The sequence below is a fragment of the Brassica napus genome, chromosome C7 (genome assembly GCF_020379485.1).
Source record: "Brassica napus cultivar Da-Ae chromosome C7, Da-Ae, whole genome shotgun sequence".
In the NCBI taxonomy this organism is placed as follows: Eukaryota; Viridiplantae; Streptophyta; class Magnoliopsida; order Brassicales; family Brassicaceae; genus Brassica; species Brassica napus.
In genome coordinates, this window is record NC_063450.1 from 52,109,905 (window position 1) to 52,126,056 (window position 16,152).

A 16,152-nucleotide genomic window follows, 5' to 3' on the forward strand; every position below is an offset into this window, starting at 1 on the left:
ATATCGTATTAAACGATCAATCAAATCTATTAAATTTCATAAAATTTGGATAAAAATAAAAATTATTTTGAATAAATATTTTTTGTTATGATAATAAATTATGCGACGGCTCAGCCGGTCAATGCAGAATAATAAATAAATTATACGGCGGCTCGGCCGACCAATTAGCAATAAACAAAATATAAGGTGGCTCAGTCGACTAGTTAACAACAAACAGAAAATAAAGGCGGCTCGGTCGTCCAGTTAACAATAAATAGAATATAAGATGGCTCGACCGACCAATAAATTAATTAAAATATTAATAAATAATATAGGCGGTATTCCGGCCATTATAACATAATATAAATAATAGTACAGTCGGTATACCGACCATTATAGCAGGGTATATATGATACAATAAATTTTTCCGAATTGCAGAACGATCGTGCTGATAACGTGTTATGAAATAACTTATAATTTATAGTATCGAGAAATTTAAATAAGAGTAGAATTTAATACCCGTAGGAAGTAAATAATACTAATATAAGGGAGAGAGTTTATTATAAGGAAGAAGAAGAAGATGTAATGGTTCTTTGATTATAAACTATTGTTCTTGTTTTTTATTGTGTACAAAAGAGTGAGATGAGTGATGGTATTTATAGTAAACAACAATACATAAAATAACAAAGATGGTGCTTAATTTGATAAATGAGTGGGTGATCATAGTGTTTGATGAGTAGATGATCATAGTGCTTGAGTTGGTAAAGGAGCTGAAGATCATTTCAAAGTTTATTTTATAACAATTTGACATTTTTTATTTTTGTTTGTCTGTTTCTTTGGTTACTTGGGGTAATTACACCTTTTATTCTTACTTGCCCAAAGTAAATACATGCACAGTTTACTTATTTTTTTCTTTTTTGTTTGTTCTTCTCGAACAAACGTGCTACAGCGTTTTTGAATTATGGATCTATTGTCTTTTTATTATTATAATTAAGCAGTTAAATCCCAAAAAATCGCCTAAAAGTTAGTATGAGAGAAACGTGATAGAAATGATAGTGTCAATTACGCCTAATTACCATGTAGATAGCTAGAAACATAACATGTATGAGAGGGTGAGAGAATAGAATAAAATAATCACTAATCATGCAATATTGCATTTATGGCTTTAATCTGCTTCTGAATCTAAATGATCTCTTCTGATTCAAGATCCAGATTTGCCTTCGTATATGAGCAATGTACCATCTTTTATGTGCATAAACACTTAAAAACGTAATTGCTGACATGTGAATACTGAATACTATGCGGCTGATCTACCGAATGAACTAATTTTATTTAATTAATAACTGATTCACACCCATTAACTACATTAATCAAAATTTTTTTTTCTCTTATGTATATTCGGAGCCGAAATAATGGACCTTATCACCTTATCACCTTCACACCGCATTTGCCGCGACACAATTCTATGTGGGAAAAGCAATACCACAAGTCCACAACTAATATAAGCCAAATATTACATATACATGTATAGTATTTCACCACATTACATATACATGATATAGTATTTCACCAAATTGGTATATATGAGGCTGTATTATACAAAGTCGTGAATAGTTCTACATTGGCTATACCTATATCTACAAGCTCGTGAATAGTTCCTAAATATACTCACATATATGCCAATAAATACACTAGCATTGAGAGAGAGTGTGGTGACTGAGGAAGGTCCACTCACAGCTGGCCAACCTACACATTGTGTAGTAAATCAGCAAAACACACATTAAATAAGAACCTCCAAAACCCCATCCATCAATATCCATACATCTCTCTTCATTCACACGCATATAAATACATACGTATACATACATATAATTCTATATACTATATGATCTTACACCCAAAACTTATTGAAGAAGAAAAGTGGAGAGGGTGAGAGAGGACAAGAAAATGGCAAGAACCCATCTCATTTTTCTTCTTTTTCTAGCTCTTTTATCAAAATCATCGGCATCATCACCATCATCATTGCCTTCAAGAGAGCAAGAGAAGGACAGAATCAAAGCACTTCCAGGGCAACCAAAAGTGACATTCTCACAATACTCAGGCTATGTCAATGTGAATGAATCTCATGGTCGTTCTCTCTTTTATTGGCTCACTGAGTCAACTTCTCCTCACACCAAACCCCTTCTTCTTTGGCTCAATGGAGGTCAGTTTTCTCCATTTCAAATCATTCGTATGCATATCTAAATTATCTCTGTTTTATAGCTTTGTGTAGTTGTATATGTTTAACTGTAGATGTATTTAGGGGTTTCATAGCTCCTTGCTGATTATTTTTCTCACAATCATGCATTTTACACCCGACTATAGTTCTAAATCTACCAGATCAAATCAAACTAAAATAAAGACTGCTTAGAGTAAACATTTTGTAAAATGAAAAATAAAATGCAAAGCCAAACAAAGAACAATATATTACATAGATTAAGATAAGAGATATAGTTATGCATCAAAGATCATTTCATAAGTACAGTCTATCTATTCTTTTGGACAAGGAGACAAAAGGGTATAAAAGAGAAACAAAACAAACATTTAGTCCCATCATAAGACATAACAAAAAGTTAGTCCTAAAACAATTTCATAAGACCACGATTATGAGACAAAACAAAACATATCTATCGGCCATTACATTACTAATTAGTGTATTTATTAAATTAATTAAACAAAAAGTTAAAATAGTTATTTTGGATAAAAACAAACCAATGTCTAACCAAAATAGCAATAGCAGCAGCATCTCAACCACCCCATCTGCCTTTCATTAACTGAACTTGCACTTCCTTTCTTTATCTATTTACATCACATCTTTATTTAATAAAAGAAAAGTATCCCAGACCATTAATATTGCTACATAAGTCCTCCACGAGCTCTGTTCAATCTACCACTCCTTCCCATTTCGACTACTCACGCGCATTGGAGTGAAGGCCCTTATCTCCCACTAAATTACACATCTAAATTTGGAGTATAACATATATATATCCTCATGGTACAGGCGTTACGTGAAGCGCCCTGATTCATGACACTAGAACTTTTACCAGCTTTTGACATATACATTCATGACGGCTCTAAATAGCCACAACAAATAAAACATAATAGTGTTTAGTAGCCGACATGGGACCTCGCTGGGAAACCTATCGTCAGTTTGATTTCGTTAAGCTAATAAATGTAGACTGAATGTAATTTATGTAATTGTCCTATACCCTTATAGAACCTTATTTTAAAATAATTCGCAATGCAATAATAAGTACAGAACACATGAGTAAGCTGATCATATATAGTTTTCTTCCATGAAATGATTAAATGTTGAGACTTCCCTTGTCACTTTCAAGCATCAACTTGTTCTTTTATTAGATGCCTTTGTTCGTCTGTCTCTCCATTAGCTGTGTAAGAAAGCATGACAAAAAGGTGATAAAAACTTATAATATACAGTTATACTGATAAACATTACCAAAAAGCTTACCGACTTTCCCTGTGCATTTAGTTTTTTTTTTAACTAGTTTTGTTGCTTTTCAATTTGTAATAGAAAAGTTGACCTAGGTTTTTATAAGAAAAACGGCTCTTAATATTATTTATTATTTTCATAGTCCCTTTCGAATAGAAGCATGCGTGTTCATGGAGGTTGAGAAAAATGATGATGCCATTCTATAGTTGTGTGAGCACACAACCACACTCACTCACTCCCGCTCATGTTTTCTTGCAACTTTTTTGTAACACAACTTTTGTTTTTTTACACAGAATTATAAAACTATTTTAAATAAAAATAGATAGTAGTTTTATTTTTCGGGACCATGATCCAGAAATATATGCGTCATCAAATATTCTTTTGATTTCTGGCCAATGGTTTTTTTATATTTAATTTAATCACTAGTAGGAAGAAAGTCGGAGCATGCACGAACAGAATGGACCATATTATGGATCACATTTCAACATGGACCAACTTCTAGAAAGCTTATCAAGACATTTTTTTTTTGAAAGCATACTTAAAAATTTATGAAAAGAGTAGTTGAAATATATGTTGAAGATGATGGAAATTATCAAATATAACATTTTATAAAAACAAAATCTACAGGACCAGGCTGCTCGTCGATTGCTTATGGAGCTTCAGAGGAAATTGGACCGTTCCGTATCAACAAAACCGGTTCCAGTCTCTTTCTCAACAAGTTCTCATGGAACAAAGGTAACTAAATATTCATTTACAAACAATTTGTTCTATTTTTGTATGTAAGAAATTATTTTGGAGCTTCGTAATATATATTATGGAACGAGTTAATTGATCTAAACATCGTTTTCTACATGTCTACAATAACAGATGCAAACCTCCTGTTTTTGGAATCACCAGCCGGTGTAGGATTTTCTTACACGAACACAAGTTACGATCTTAAAAGCTATGGAGACGAACAAACAGGTTCAATCTATTTCATTTACTTTATTTTATCACAAATAGTTATAAGTTTGGCATGATAAGCTTATTCTAAAAAAAAATGATTTTCTTCACATTTTTGCATGGAAATTTTGTTTCATGTTGTAATTTCATCCTGTATTATACAGCACAAGACAATTTGATATTTCTTATCAAATGGTTATCAAGATTTCCACAATACAAATATAGAGACTTATACATCGCTGGTGAAAGTTATGCTGGTATTATTACCTAACTATATAGTTTGACTAATTTTGATCGTTTTATTTGTTAAAAGGTACAACAATGATGCAATGATGATTCTTGATCTATATTAATTTGGTATGACTTTAACAGGTCACTATGTACCTCAGCTTGCCAAAAAGATACATGACTACAACAAAGCTTTCTCAAAACCCATCATCAATCTCAAAGGATTCATGGTAAGTTGGTAACTAATAACTAATAAATAGGGTCTATATAGCTCAAATGTAAAATACTGGTCACATTTGTACTTAACCAAAGATTTCTCAATACATTATTTTTCAAGGTGGGGAACGCAGTGACGGACAATGAGTACGACAGCATAGGAACCGTAGCTTACTGGTGGACCCACGCAATTATTTCCGACAAAACCTACAAGTCAATTCTCAAAAACTGCAACTTCACGGCCGATAAAGTTTCCGACGACTGCGACACGGCTGTTAATTACGCCATGAACCACGAGTTCGGTGACATTGATCAATACAGCATTTACACTCCAACGTGCGTGGCCTCAAAACAGAAGAAAACTGGTTTCTTACGTATGAAAAACACACTCTTGCGCAGACGGTTTGTGTCTGGATACGATCCTTGCACGGAGAGCTACGCAGAGAAGTATTACAACCGTAAAGATGTTCAGAGAGCTATGCATGCTAACGTCACAGGGATTCGCTATAAATGGACAGCTTGCAGGTAAACTGTTCGATTTCACCACTTAAAACTCTTGGATTTTCTAGAAGTGAACTAAAGGGTTATTATGGGTTCAATTGCCGTTGGGACTAGTCTACTTAATTAAAAACAGTTAATTTAAAGTGGCTCTGGCTTCGTTATAAAAGATGTTAGAACATGATTAACCCGGAATTCTTAGAGTGCGTTTCTTAGCGGAAGTTAAGAAACAGTTTCTTAATTTCCGCTAAGAACCCCGAGTTAATCATGCTCTAAGAACATCTTTATCCAAGGATACTAGAGGGGTTCTTAGCGTGTGGGTCCCGCGTAGGACCCACTTTTTTGTAAGAAACCGGTTACCAAAACTATCAAATAGTAGTCGGTCCTTAAGGGTTTCTTATACTGTTTGCGAGCCCCAATGACACGTGGCGGTCCGCGATTGGTTCGTTTTTAATTTTTTTTTTCTAAATTCGAAAAAATAAAAAAACAAAAAAAAAAAATTAAGAAACCCCAAATGGGGTTTCTGCGATAATGATGCTCTAAGGGCCTTCAGGTCTAGAACTTGTAGACGATAAAAAAAATGATGTGTAACGATTGTAAAAATGTTTGCTAAAGTGGTTTAGAGTGGTTTTGAAATGCTTTATTGTTCTTGTTTGGGATGGTGCAGTGATGTTCTGATCAAGAACTGGAAAGACTCCGACAAGACGATGTTACCTGTTTACAAGGAACTTGCAGCAGCTGGTTTGAGGATATGGGTTTTCAGGTAAGCTATGGTTTGATGTGATTAGAGATATTGTCACGTCCTACCCCATAGCCATATTCTTGTCGTAGAGCAGACATGGACATATTAAACCCTTAAAACATGCATAACAATGGATTATATTATTTAGAAAAAAAACAAAAAATAAAACAGTGGATTATATTTTTCATTATGCAGTGGTGATACAGATTCGGTGGTTCCAGTGACGGCGACACGGTTTTCCCTAAACCATCTCAATCTCCCGGTGAAGACTCGTTGGTACCCTTGGTACTCGGGTAACCAGGTATATATAGTATACATACACAAAACGTTACATGCATGGATACATATGATATATATAAGGCACTAAGGCAGTGATGTTAATGGGTGGTGATAGGTGGGAGGATGGACGGAGGTTTACAAGGGACTGACCTTTGCAACAGTAAGAGGGGCGGGGCACGAGGTGCCTTTATTCGAACCAAAGCGTGCTCTCATTCTTTTCAAATCGTTCTTGGCCGGAAAAGAGCTTCCAAAATCTTATTAGTAACCTAAACATAGAGTAAGAGAAAATGTCTCCAACAAGCACAATCTAGCCTACCAGATTAGGATTCAATTCCGAGTAAATTAAACTCGGAATTCTTGTTTTTTATTTATTTTATAATTTCTGTTTTAAAGTTTGATTCATTTCCACAATTTGGAAATCATGAAACGATTTGAGAGTATTCAAGGAATTGTTGATATTTTAAAGTACAAGGGTTCAAATATTTCGTCTTAGTTTATATCCAAAACAAAATTATTTATCTCTGATTCATTAAGTAGAGTAAAGAGGTCTAGTTTCTTTTGCGTTGATTCATATACAGAAACAAACTGCAGTTCTCATACCTGAGAGTCGAGTGGGTTGCCTAAGCACTTTAACACAACATCCGTCAAAACATTCCCAGTTCTATGAATATTTTGGGAAGGCAAAAGTTGATTCAAAGGGTATAATGGTCAGTTTTTCAGAATGGGTCCAAATGAGACAAGTACGTGGCATCCAGTCAACAAATATTATACATATACACATACACTCATTGTACACATTACACCAAACCACCGTAGTTTTCTTCTCCCACTGTTTCACTCTTTCTTTCATCAACCCAGCTTTCATTTTTGCTCTCTCTCTCTAGATCCCATCTCTTTCTTTTAATTATCTCTCAACAAATTCTTCTCTACATACCCATTCAATGACAACACCTATATGTGCTTTTTAAATTCAAATCTCTACCAATCATCAAACCCACCTCACAAAGACCATAATAAACCTAATCAATACAAATAAAGGAAGAACTTTTTTTTTTCTTGTATACTAGTCAGCATTTGAATGCCCTTCTGCAACTTCCAAAAGGGTTGCACCACACACACCATAGACAAAAAGTGAAAAAGAAAGAAAATAAATGTTATGAATTCTTTTTCTTCCTATTTTCTTTCTTTCTCCATTTTCTTAGATCACCAGTCCCAGTTTTCTGCTGTTCTGTCTCAATAGACCCTCTCACCCAAAAAAAAAAAAAAGAAAAAGAAAAATCAAAACTTTTAATTTCTCAATTGGTAATGGGCACCCAGACAATAATGTGGTGTGGTGGCTTCTTCTTTGTGGTTTCTTTAAGTCTTTGGTCAAGTACAGAGTTGTTTCATACAAGACTCTCCCTTTTTGCCCTTCTCTCTTCTTCCCCAGCTTTCTCACCTTCTTCCACATCTCTATCTCTCTCTTCCTCGCTTGTGTTTGCAATTCACTGATCAGATCCGATGAAGGAGATTACTGACTTGGTCGATCCCAGGATCATGTTCAAGCATCAATCCCTTTTGCAGGATTATCACGAGTTGAGAAAGGTAATAGTTGAGACTGTCTGAGTTCCTCCTTTGTTTGTCTCGGTTTCCTCTGGATCTGCACGACATAATTAGGGTTGTGTTCTTATGTTCTGTAATGAATCTGGGTTTGGAACTGTTGGGTTGATTCAAATCTAGCAAATGAATAAAGAAAGTTTTGATTTTTATTGCTGTTCAGGGAACAGAGTATAAGATGAGGAAACTGGAGGTGATGAAGCAAAAACGATCGGCCCTTGATGCACAAGTTAGGTAATAATCCCTCAATCTCTTCATGTGAATTTTAATTACATGACTGAAACACATTCCAACGTTTAATTGGTCTTTTATTAGCTTACTTGAGTGTGTGTGTGTGTTTTGTTTCAAACGATAGGTTCTTGAGACGCAGATACAAACACTTGAAGCAAGACCAAACTCTTGAAACATCTCCCGACACGCTGAGATTGTCCGAATCTGGAGGAGATGTGAAGGTAACAACAAGTGGCAAAAGAAAGAAGCACTCTGGTCCATGGTTTGATTTGAAGCGCAAGGATACAGTTTGCAATGACAATAATGCAAGGAGCAGAGGAAACGAGGTTTTAACTCCACTTCCTGATCTTAACGACAACACTCTGGTGGTCAGCAGCAAAGTCTCGGGCTTTGACCTAAACCTGGTCTCGGTAAAAGCTAAAACAACTTGTGATGATGTTTTATAAGGCTCTTCCTTTTAGTTGGAGTCTTGAGAAATTGATCAGAGCTTGATTTGCTTTTTGTTTGTAGAGAGAAGAAGAAGAGGAGCCGGAAGGGAATGGTGAAGCAACAAAGAAAGTAATGCTTGGTAATGGAATCGATTGCGAGATGAAGTTGCCGATTTGCAGAGACGTGGGGAAAGAGATTAGTAGAGCAGTGAAGAGGAAGGTGTCATGGCAAGATCCAGTGGCTCTAAGGGTTTGAGATTTTTCAAGTGTATGAAGTAGGATTGAGAATATGATTTAGCCCAATATTTTGCACATTATGCTTTATATATGTATACAAGTATAGATGATGAGTTAGCAAGTCATAACTATTCACATGTTCCAACTCTTGTCTTAGTGACAATCAGAACTGGTGACAATTGGTGGTTACATAATCTCGTGTATTGTGTTGTATGTTCTGTCTTTACTCATTCTCTTCATAACTTCATTCTCTGTTCTGTTATATGTGTTTTAGTGGCAAAATAGATAAAACAAAGTAAATTTTATTATCTCAGTTGTCCTAATCTTGAGGTGCTTTGGGTTAAGTACTGCCTTAACGTCACTCAAAATCAACATTGATGATGAAGATAGCCTCAAATTGTCCAAAGCTTAGGGTGCTGGATATAAGCTACTCTTATGGTATATCTCTGATAATGTTTCTCATGATGTGCAAGAATCTGATGGATCTTTCCGAGTTCGCAAGGTTCGAGCATAAGAGCAGTATCAGTCATGTGTAAACTTTATGCTCTATTTATATATATCAGGTTGCAAGTGTTGTATACAATTTTTTAACTGATAAATTGATTAGAGTAAATCACGCAAAATATGTTTAGGAAGAATATCATTAGACTCTTGAGAATTATGTTACAAAGATGCATATTGCTTATATAGTAACTAGGTGTTGTGTCCGCATATGCGGGCATAACCATTTTACAAAATTTAAATATACATTATTTATTTAAAAATCATCATTTTTTAATTATATTGCTTCCAACTATATTTTAGGAAAATTTCCAAAAAAAATTTCATCGACGCTAATCTTATCACCAAATTTTATATTGTCACATTTAAGTATATCTTAACATTTTTTCCTCATAAAACTATATGGTATAATATATTTTTTGGCTAAACATTTTTATACTAAAAACTGATAAGATTATTGTTGGTAACTACAATTATATTACCTTGAAAAATATATAAAGATATATATATATATATATATATATATGTATGTATGTATATATCAGCTTTTATTGATTTTGGATAATAACAGGTTAATTAATAATTTTTAGATAATGATAATATATAATTAAATTTTCTTTTACTCGATTATTATTTATGCAAGTTTACCTTTTATTTTTGTGTGATTTTATTATTGTATATGAATAAATAACTATCTATATCATGAATAAATATAATTATCTAATTATTAAGCATTTTAAATAAAGATAATTGTTCATCAAATGTAGAATGACTCTAACTACTCTAGTTATTAATGTGATAGTTCAAATCAAAAATATCAATTTGAAACTAATAATATCACAAGTTTATATTAGAGTATATTTGTTTAATTAACTAACTAATATAGTCTGTAAATTTGTATCATTACCAGAACCAACCGATTGAACAAGTCGGTAAAAAAAGTTCATGCCATGTTTTAATTTTGAGCTCATACATTTTTCATTTACTCAGGATTCACACAAATAACGTCCATAAGATCAAAAACTTACATGTACACAGTACACTATAGGTTTTTCTTTTTAGCTATTGAGATGGAGAATTTTAAGGTGGCAAGCAACGTGAAAGTATACCTTTGGTACTGCACAAAATAATAAACAAATAAGAAAAAACAAGTTGAAAAATAACAAACGTACGTAGAACATAAAACTTCTATGATAGAGGAAATACTTCTAACTTACAAAACCTAGATCTAACGTAAGAAAAAAACACAACAAAAGAATACACATATCAAAACAAAAGCAAACAATTAAGAATAACTCAATTAGGTAAAAGCAAACAAAATATCTAAACAAACATAAATCTAAGTGAATGGAATACTACATCAATTTAATCACTCAACCTTCTCGTGATTGGACAACATCTTCTATGTCTTTTACGCTCCTTGATTTTAGATCTTCTTCTTTTTCTTGTTCTTGGACAAACCGAAGCCCGAAGTCCAAAAATTCATATAACAAATTAGTGATGCTACAACCTAAAGGAAACTCAAGTCAAAAAACATAAGAGAATACAATTATATTTATCTAGACAATAGAATCCTTTTTCTATCTCCATAGCCACTGAAAATACATGATATAAGATTCAATATGAACAAAACCAGAAAGAATCACATAATAAAAAAATATTCATATGATATCCGAAGCAATAGGAAGTCACTCAATGTGATATAAACTAAACTAAAATCTAAAAATATAAGAAATGAATAGGTTTTATAATAATATTTTCGTGTGAACAAAAAGATAACAATTGCTTAAATATATACTATAATCTAGCAACATTATATAACTGTTTATTAAGTAAAACTATTAATTATAATTATTAAGCATATGATAAATAACCAAATTAACCAAAATTATGGAAAACATGATAAATAAGCAAAATAATCTAATTTTAATTTGGTATTTTTTTTTATCAATGTTTTTAGATTTGTTTCTATTTTCTAGATCTTTTTTGGATCTCAGTACTCATTGGGCCATACTAAAGATATCTAGATCTTTTTTGGATCTCATACGGTACTCAACGGCTGAGTAAAGATAAAGCCGTCTTGGATTTTATGTTTCAAGAACAAGAAGCGCAGAAACCACAAAGGTAAATATCAAGAAACAAGAACTCTGATCAAGACAAAGGTATAATATTGATCAAAATATGATATACTCTGTTCTAGTCTTCTTAGACATATCAATCTTAACTTTTGCTCTGTATCTTCTGCTTTGCTGTAAGGTTTTGTCTCCACTGAGGGTCACACTCTTTTCTTCTTCGTTCTTGATCAGATGGGATCTACACTCCACCCTGACTGGACAGAATTGATTCGAGAATGTCTCATCGACATCTTCTCACGGTTAAGCATGGGGAAACGATGGAACGGACCGATGCTTGTCTGCAAGAAGTGGATGAACGTTTGCCAAGACACGTCCCTCAACACTATCTTGGATCTAGAAGCTGAGTTTCTGACCTCCACCGATACGACCTACTGGTGGAGTCCTGAGTTCGAGGAAAAAGTTGACACAACCATCCGGTCTGTTGTGGATCAGAGCCAGGGCGAACTCAGGGAGCTTCGAGTCAGGCATTGTACGAATCAGTCTCTCTCCTACGTCGCCGAGAGGTACGTACAGTCTTTATTAGCTTGTGGTGTTTCCATGGAAGTTTTAGTTTGATTAAATCTCGATTTGCAGGTGTCCTAATCTTGAGGTACTTTGGGTTAAGTACAGCCCAAAGGTTAATACTGAGTCTATGAAGAAGATTGCATTAAAATGCACCAAGCTTAAAGAGCTTGATATAAGCTGCTCTTATGAAATATCTTGTGAGTGCATGGAACTAGTTGGTACAAACTGCAAGAATCTTCAGGTCCTGAAACGGAACTTGATGCAGCCTTCAGAGGTGGCAAGGTTAAGGCGTTATGCCTACGTGAAGAAGCAGTATCTATCTGTTGAAACTTTAGGAAACGTTGATGCGTATACGATTGGGAGACACATGCATCAGCTGAAGCACCTGGAACTTCGAAACTCCACATTGACTGATAAAGCTTTTGCTCATCTTTGTAAACGATGTTCGAATCTTGAGTACTTGGACTTGGTCGGGAGTAGGTATCTGACCAGCGTTGGTGTTGCTAATGGTACCTCGAGCTTGAAGAATCTGAAGGAGATCAAGAAACCAGATTTTGCAGCCACTCTGTTCTACTAGTTGAACACATAGTTTTGTTATTTTGTTGGCTGAGTTTAAGCATTTTGGTTTTCTATTCCTTTTTTTCATGACATATACTCTCTTTGCTTAAAAATAATCATATCCTCTTAGTCCACCAGTAAAAAAAAATCGAGACTAATGAGATTCTTTAGGAACAATGCCACCAACATGTATACTTTGTGTCAGCCCAACTGCTTATTTGTGTAACCAAACTAATTTATTTCTATGATACTTAAATTAATAGATGGTTCCAAGTTTTTAAGATTTTTCTCATCATATCCTTTCTTATCATGAAAAAAGTTTCATGGTTTTATAAAGAAGCAATTTTTTTTGTAAAAGAATTTCTTACAAGACGGCAGAATCACCAAAACTAATAGAGTAATAGTTCATCTTTGTTTCCTAACGATATGAGTTAGGACAAGAACATTAAGCTATGCATGAAGTTTCTGAATACAAATCACGAAGTTTTCAACATATAAAGCTTTACAAACCTGCAGGGTGTTTGGATGGAACCTGAAATTCTCGATATCATCTTTGGGTGTAACGCCGTGAACGCAGACAGTGTATCACATTACTTGAATAATTTATAGTTGCTTTGGTTCCGAAAGGAGGCTTATTGGATCATTTATCTATAACATTAATTGGTAGAACATTAGCATAAACATTATATTCTATATTATTCAATCAACATTTGTTAGAAAATCAAAAGTAATTTTTAGAAAATTATGTTTGTATCGAAAAATGTTATTATAAAAACAATTTTACAATTAATATATATATTTTTTAAAATAATATTTCACATTTAAATTAAAATTTAATTACACAAATTAAATTATATTTTTAATGTTAAATATTATTTATAAAAATATTTATTTTAATTGTAAAATTTATTTTTAAAATAACATTTTTGATATAAACAAATTTGTTAATACTATTACATAAAATAAATTAATTATATATCTTTCTTAATTTTATATATTAATATATATATTAGAAATATATTCCAAAGAAATAAATATATTATATATTATGTACTAATATAATAATTTTAAATAACATGTTCATACTGTTCTACCAAATATTCTTTTAAATATAGTTTAATTAAAACATACAATTTTCGCAGCTTACTGTTTATATAGCATACTGCTATTGCTTTATCATCCCTTCTACCAATTAAAGCCTATGTAAACCGAAATATCCCTCAAAACTGTGGAAGATTCTTGAAGAGGCGCAATGGGAACTTGAAAAACAGGCCTAGGAGGGACTTCAAGAGCATCCAAACTTCCTTCCATCATCTCTACAACTCTTTTCATGCATGGTCTATTCGATGGATAAGATTGGATACACCACAGAGCCACCAAGATCATCTTCTTCGTGATTTCTTCTTCTTCTTTGGTTAGGTCATCATCCCCATAAAGCCTACTCTGTTGTTCATTTTCAAGATCATTATAAATCCAATCTGGGAAATAAATCGAGCTAGTGTTTGAGGTAGGGTTTTCGACAGTGTCTTTGTTTGTTGCACCAATCATCTCAAGTACCAGCATTCCATAGCTATAGACATCTGACTTGTGAGACACACCACCATAAACTCTGGAGATCATCTCTGGCGCAATGTACCCTATCGTGCCTCTTGTGTCCAACAGTGACATGATGCTCTCTTTTTTCTCGCAGAGCTTAGCGAGGCCAAAGTCAGAAACTTTGGGGCAAAGATTGCAATCCAACAACACGTTCTGCGGTTTAATGTCGAAATGCACAATCTTTGTTTTGCAGCCGTAGTGCAAGTACTCAAGACCACGAGCAACTCCTAGTAAAATATCGTAAAGCGTTCTTCTCCATTCAGCAATTGATGAGGCCGCGTTTGTGGATATAAATTGATCCAAAGACCCATTCTCTAGAAATTCATAAACAATCATTCTTTTTGATCCTTCATAGCAGAATCCAACCAAAGAAACAATGTTGACATGAGATGTTTGGCTCATACTGGCGACTTCGTTGATGAAATCTTCACCATTGCTCTTTGAGTCCTTCAAAACCTTCACCGCGACCTTACGGCCATCAGGAAGGTTTCCTTTGTAAACAGTTCCAAATCCTCCTTTCCCAACTACACAAGCAAATGAGTTTGTAAACCTCTTCACTTCATTGTAGTGATAATGCTTCAGCAGGGTAAGAGCCTTGAGGGTTTTTCTTCTCTGAGCATTTGATGTTTTCCTCTTTCTGATAAAAAATGCTACGACCCCCAACACCACAAGAATACTTAGGCCATGATTATCCCTAAGAAACCGAATGGGTTTCTTAGTTTAAAAAAAAAAAAAAAAATTAAAAAGCAAACCAATCGCGGGCCGCCACGTGTCAGTGGGGCCCGCGAAAAGTGTAAGAAACTCACTAAGATCGGTTCTTAATTAGTAGTTTTTGTAACCGATCCTTAAGGATTTTGTGGGGACCCACGCACTAAGAAACCCACTAAGGACCCCAGATAATCATGCTCTTACTGTCAGACTCGCAGCTAAGGAAAAAAAAAACAAGATTCTATTAGGGCATTTTATTTCTAAAGTATTTGAAATCAACAGTTTAATTCTTCATGTATTCAATTGACAAATTAAATACTCAAGTATTATATGCATATATTTATTTACCAACTAATCATTGACTACGTAAAATCCCCTATATATTAATTGAGAAGCATTTGAAAAATTAGAACCTTAATTTTATATTAATTAAAAAAAACCCCAAATCCTAGGTGGCACTCTAAATGCCTTTTAAATTTTATTTCAAAGAATTCTAGAGCATCTAATATAAAGTATAGTTTAATCTAATGGTGTCACATTATTTCATAATTATATAACACTAGAGAACATTATATTAACCTAAAATATAATAAGTGTGTATTCTTTCCTTAAATAAAATCTACGGAATTACCTAATATGATTTACATATATATGACAATTAATGATTATGAATAATAAAGATTTGATAACAATTTTTGCATCCTTCTTCATTTTTGTTTAAATTTATATTATTAAAAAAAATTAAACAATTACATTAACCATATAATTAAAAAATTAGATTTTTTTTATATGTTATATTTTGAATTTTTTAAAATGCCTTTAAAATTACAAAAATGAGGAAACCTTATATGTTATATTTTTTTAAAACGACTTTAGAATACAAAAATGAGGACATCTTATATGGTATATTTTTTTTATATGTTAGAATTTTTTTATATGTTATATTTTGATTTATTTTTAAAACGACTTTAAATTACAAAAATGTAAGTTTTCCTTAAGTATACGACTAAAAACATTAAAATGACATGTATCAATTCGATGGTTGATTTGAAAGCTTTGAAAACCATATGGAAGATAAAAGTCAAAATAATTTAACTGTAGAAACAATACTATTCACTTTTTTCAAGAATGTTTCGATGGAAAAAATAAGGTTTTTATGTCATAATTTGTTTAATGTCCACTAGAGAACATTATATTAACCTAAAATATAAGAAGTGTGTATTCTTTCCTTAAATAAAATCTACAAAATTACCTAATAAGATTTACATATATATGACAATTAAT

The 16,152-nt window shown here is 33.1% G+C and overlaps 4 protein-coding genes across 7 annotated transcripts; 3 read left to right on the forward strand and 1 right to left on the reverse strand.

Moving 5' to 3' along the window:
- The first annotated feature begins 1,757 nt into the window (after nt 1-1,757).
- LOC106408947 (serine carboxypeptidase 24) lies at nt 1,758-9,128 on the forward strand. Of its 2 annotated transcripts, XM_013849634.3 has the most exons (12): nt 1,766-2,182; nt 4,097-4,204; nt 4,337-4,432; nt 4,576-4,668; nt 4,784-4,869; nt 4,977-5,380; nt 6,021-6,116; nt 6,291-6,396; nt 6,490-7,958; nt 8,134-8,204; nt 8,326-8,611; nt 8,712-9,128. In XM_013849634.3, the coding sequence occupies exons 1-9, from the start codon at nt 1,927-1,929 to the stop codon at nt 6,634-6,636; spliced, it is 1,392 nt and encodes a 463-aa protein (XP_013705088.2). In that variant the 5' UTR covers nt 1,766-1,926; the 3' UTR covers nt 6,637-7,958; nt 8,134-8,204; nt 8,326-8,611; nt 8,712-9,128. The 2 variants fall into 2 exon arrangements, with proteins under 2 accessions (XP_013705089.1, XP_013705088.2); XM_013849635.3 differs by lacking the exon at nt 4,576-4,668 and having other exon boundaries at nt 1,758-2,182.
- Nucleotides 7,875-8,885, forward strand: LOC106408954. Its single transcript, XM_013849647.3, has 4 exons — nt 7,875-7,958; nt 8,134-8,204; nt 8,326-8,611; nt 8,712-8,885. Exons 1-4 carry the CDS (start codon nt 7,875-7,877, stop codon nt 8,883-8,885), a joined length of 615 nt encoding a protein of 204 aa, XP_013705101.2.
- Nucleotides 9,129-11,361: 2,233 nt separating the features above from the next.
- On the forward strand, nt 11,362-12,849 carry LOC106408951 (putative F-box/LRR-repeat protein 19). Of its 3 annotated transcripts, none has more exons than XM_013849643.3 (3): nt 11,362-11,529; nt 11,624-12,005; nt 12,076-12,849. In XM_013849643.3, exons 2-3 carry the CDS (start codon nt 11,674-11,676, stop codon nt 12,581-12,583), a joined length of 840 nt encoding a protein of 279 aa, XP_013705097.2. In that variant the 5' UTR covers nt 11,362-11,529; nt 11,624-11,673; the 3' UTR covers nt 12,584-12,849. The 3 variants fall into 3 exon arrangements, with proteins under 3 accessions (XP_013705097.2, XP_013705098.2, XP_013705099.2); XM_013849644.3 differs by having other exon boundaries at nt 11,376-11,529; nt 11,674-12,005; XM_013849645.3 differs by having other exon boundaries at nt 11,398-11,491; nt 11,674-12,005.
- A 785-nt stretch (nt 12,850-13,634) lies between these two features.
- On the reverse strand, nt 13,635-15,350 carry LOC106444757 (LEAF RUST 10 DISEASE-RESISTANCE LOCUS RECEPTOR-LIKE PROTEIN KINASE-like 2.5). The gene has a single exon (XM_048763260.1). The coding sequence runs from the start codon at nt 14,560-14,562 to the stop codon at nt 13,750-13,752; it is 813 nt and encodes a 270-aa protein (XP_048619217.1). The 5' UTR covers nt 14,563-15,350; the 3' UTR covers nt 13,635-13,749.
- Between the last annotated feature and the right edge of the window lie 802 nt (nt 15,351-16,152).

Excerpts from the sequence above, each read along its gene's own strand:
- LOC106408947 (XM_013849634.3), top strand. The coding sequence starts at position 1,927 with ATGGCAAGAACCCATCTCATTTTTCTTCTTTTTCTAGCTCTTTTATCA. Across the intron at positions 6,117-6,290 it reads TTGAGGATATGGGTTTTCAG|TGGTGATACAGATTCGGTGG; the intron begins GTAAGCTATGGT and ends TTCATTATGCAG. Across the intron at positions 6,397-6,489 it reads CTTGGTACTCGGGTAACCAG|GTGGGAGGATGGACGGAGGT; the intron begins GTATATATAGTA and ends GGGTGGTGATAG.
- LOC106408954 (XM_013849647.3), top strand. The coding sequence starts at position 7,875 with ATGAAGGAGATTACTGACTTGGTCGATCCCAGGATCATGTTCAAGCAT. Across the intron at positions 7,959-8,133 it reads ATTATCACGAGTTGAGAAAG|GGAACAGAGTATAAGATGAG; the intron begins GTAATAGTTGAG and ends ATTGCTGTTCAG. Across the intron at positions 8,205-8,325 it reads GCCCTTGATGCACAAGTTAG|GTTCTTGAGACGCAGATACA; the intron begins GTAATAATCCCT and ends TTCAAACGATAG.
- LOC106408951 (XM_013849643.3), top strand. The coding sequence starts at position 11,674 with ATGGGATCTACACTCCACCCTGACTGGACAGAATTGATTCGAGAATGT. Across the intron at positions 12,006-12,075 it reads CTCTCCTACGTCGCCGAGAG|GTGTCCTAATCTTGAGGTAC; the intron begins GTACGTACAGTC and ends CTCGATTTGCAG.
- LOC106444757 (XM_048763260.1), bottom strand. The coding sequence starts at position 14,562 with ATGAGCCAAACATCTCATGTCAACATTGTTTCTTTGGTTGGATTCTGC.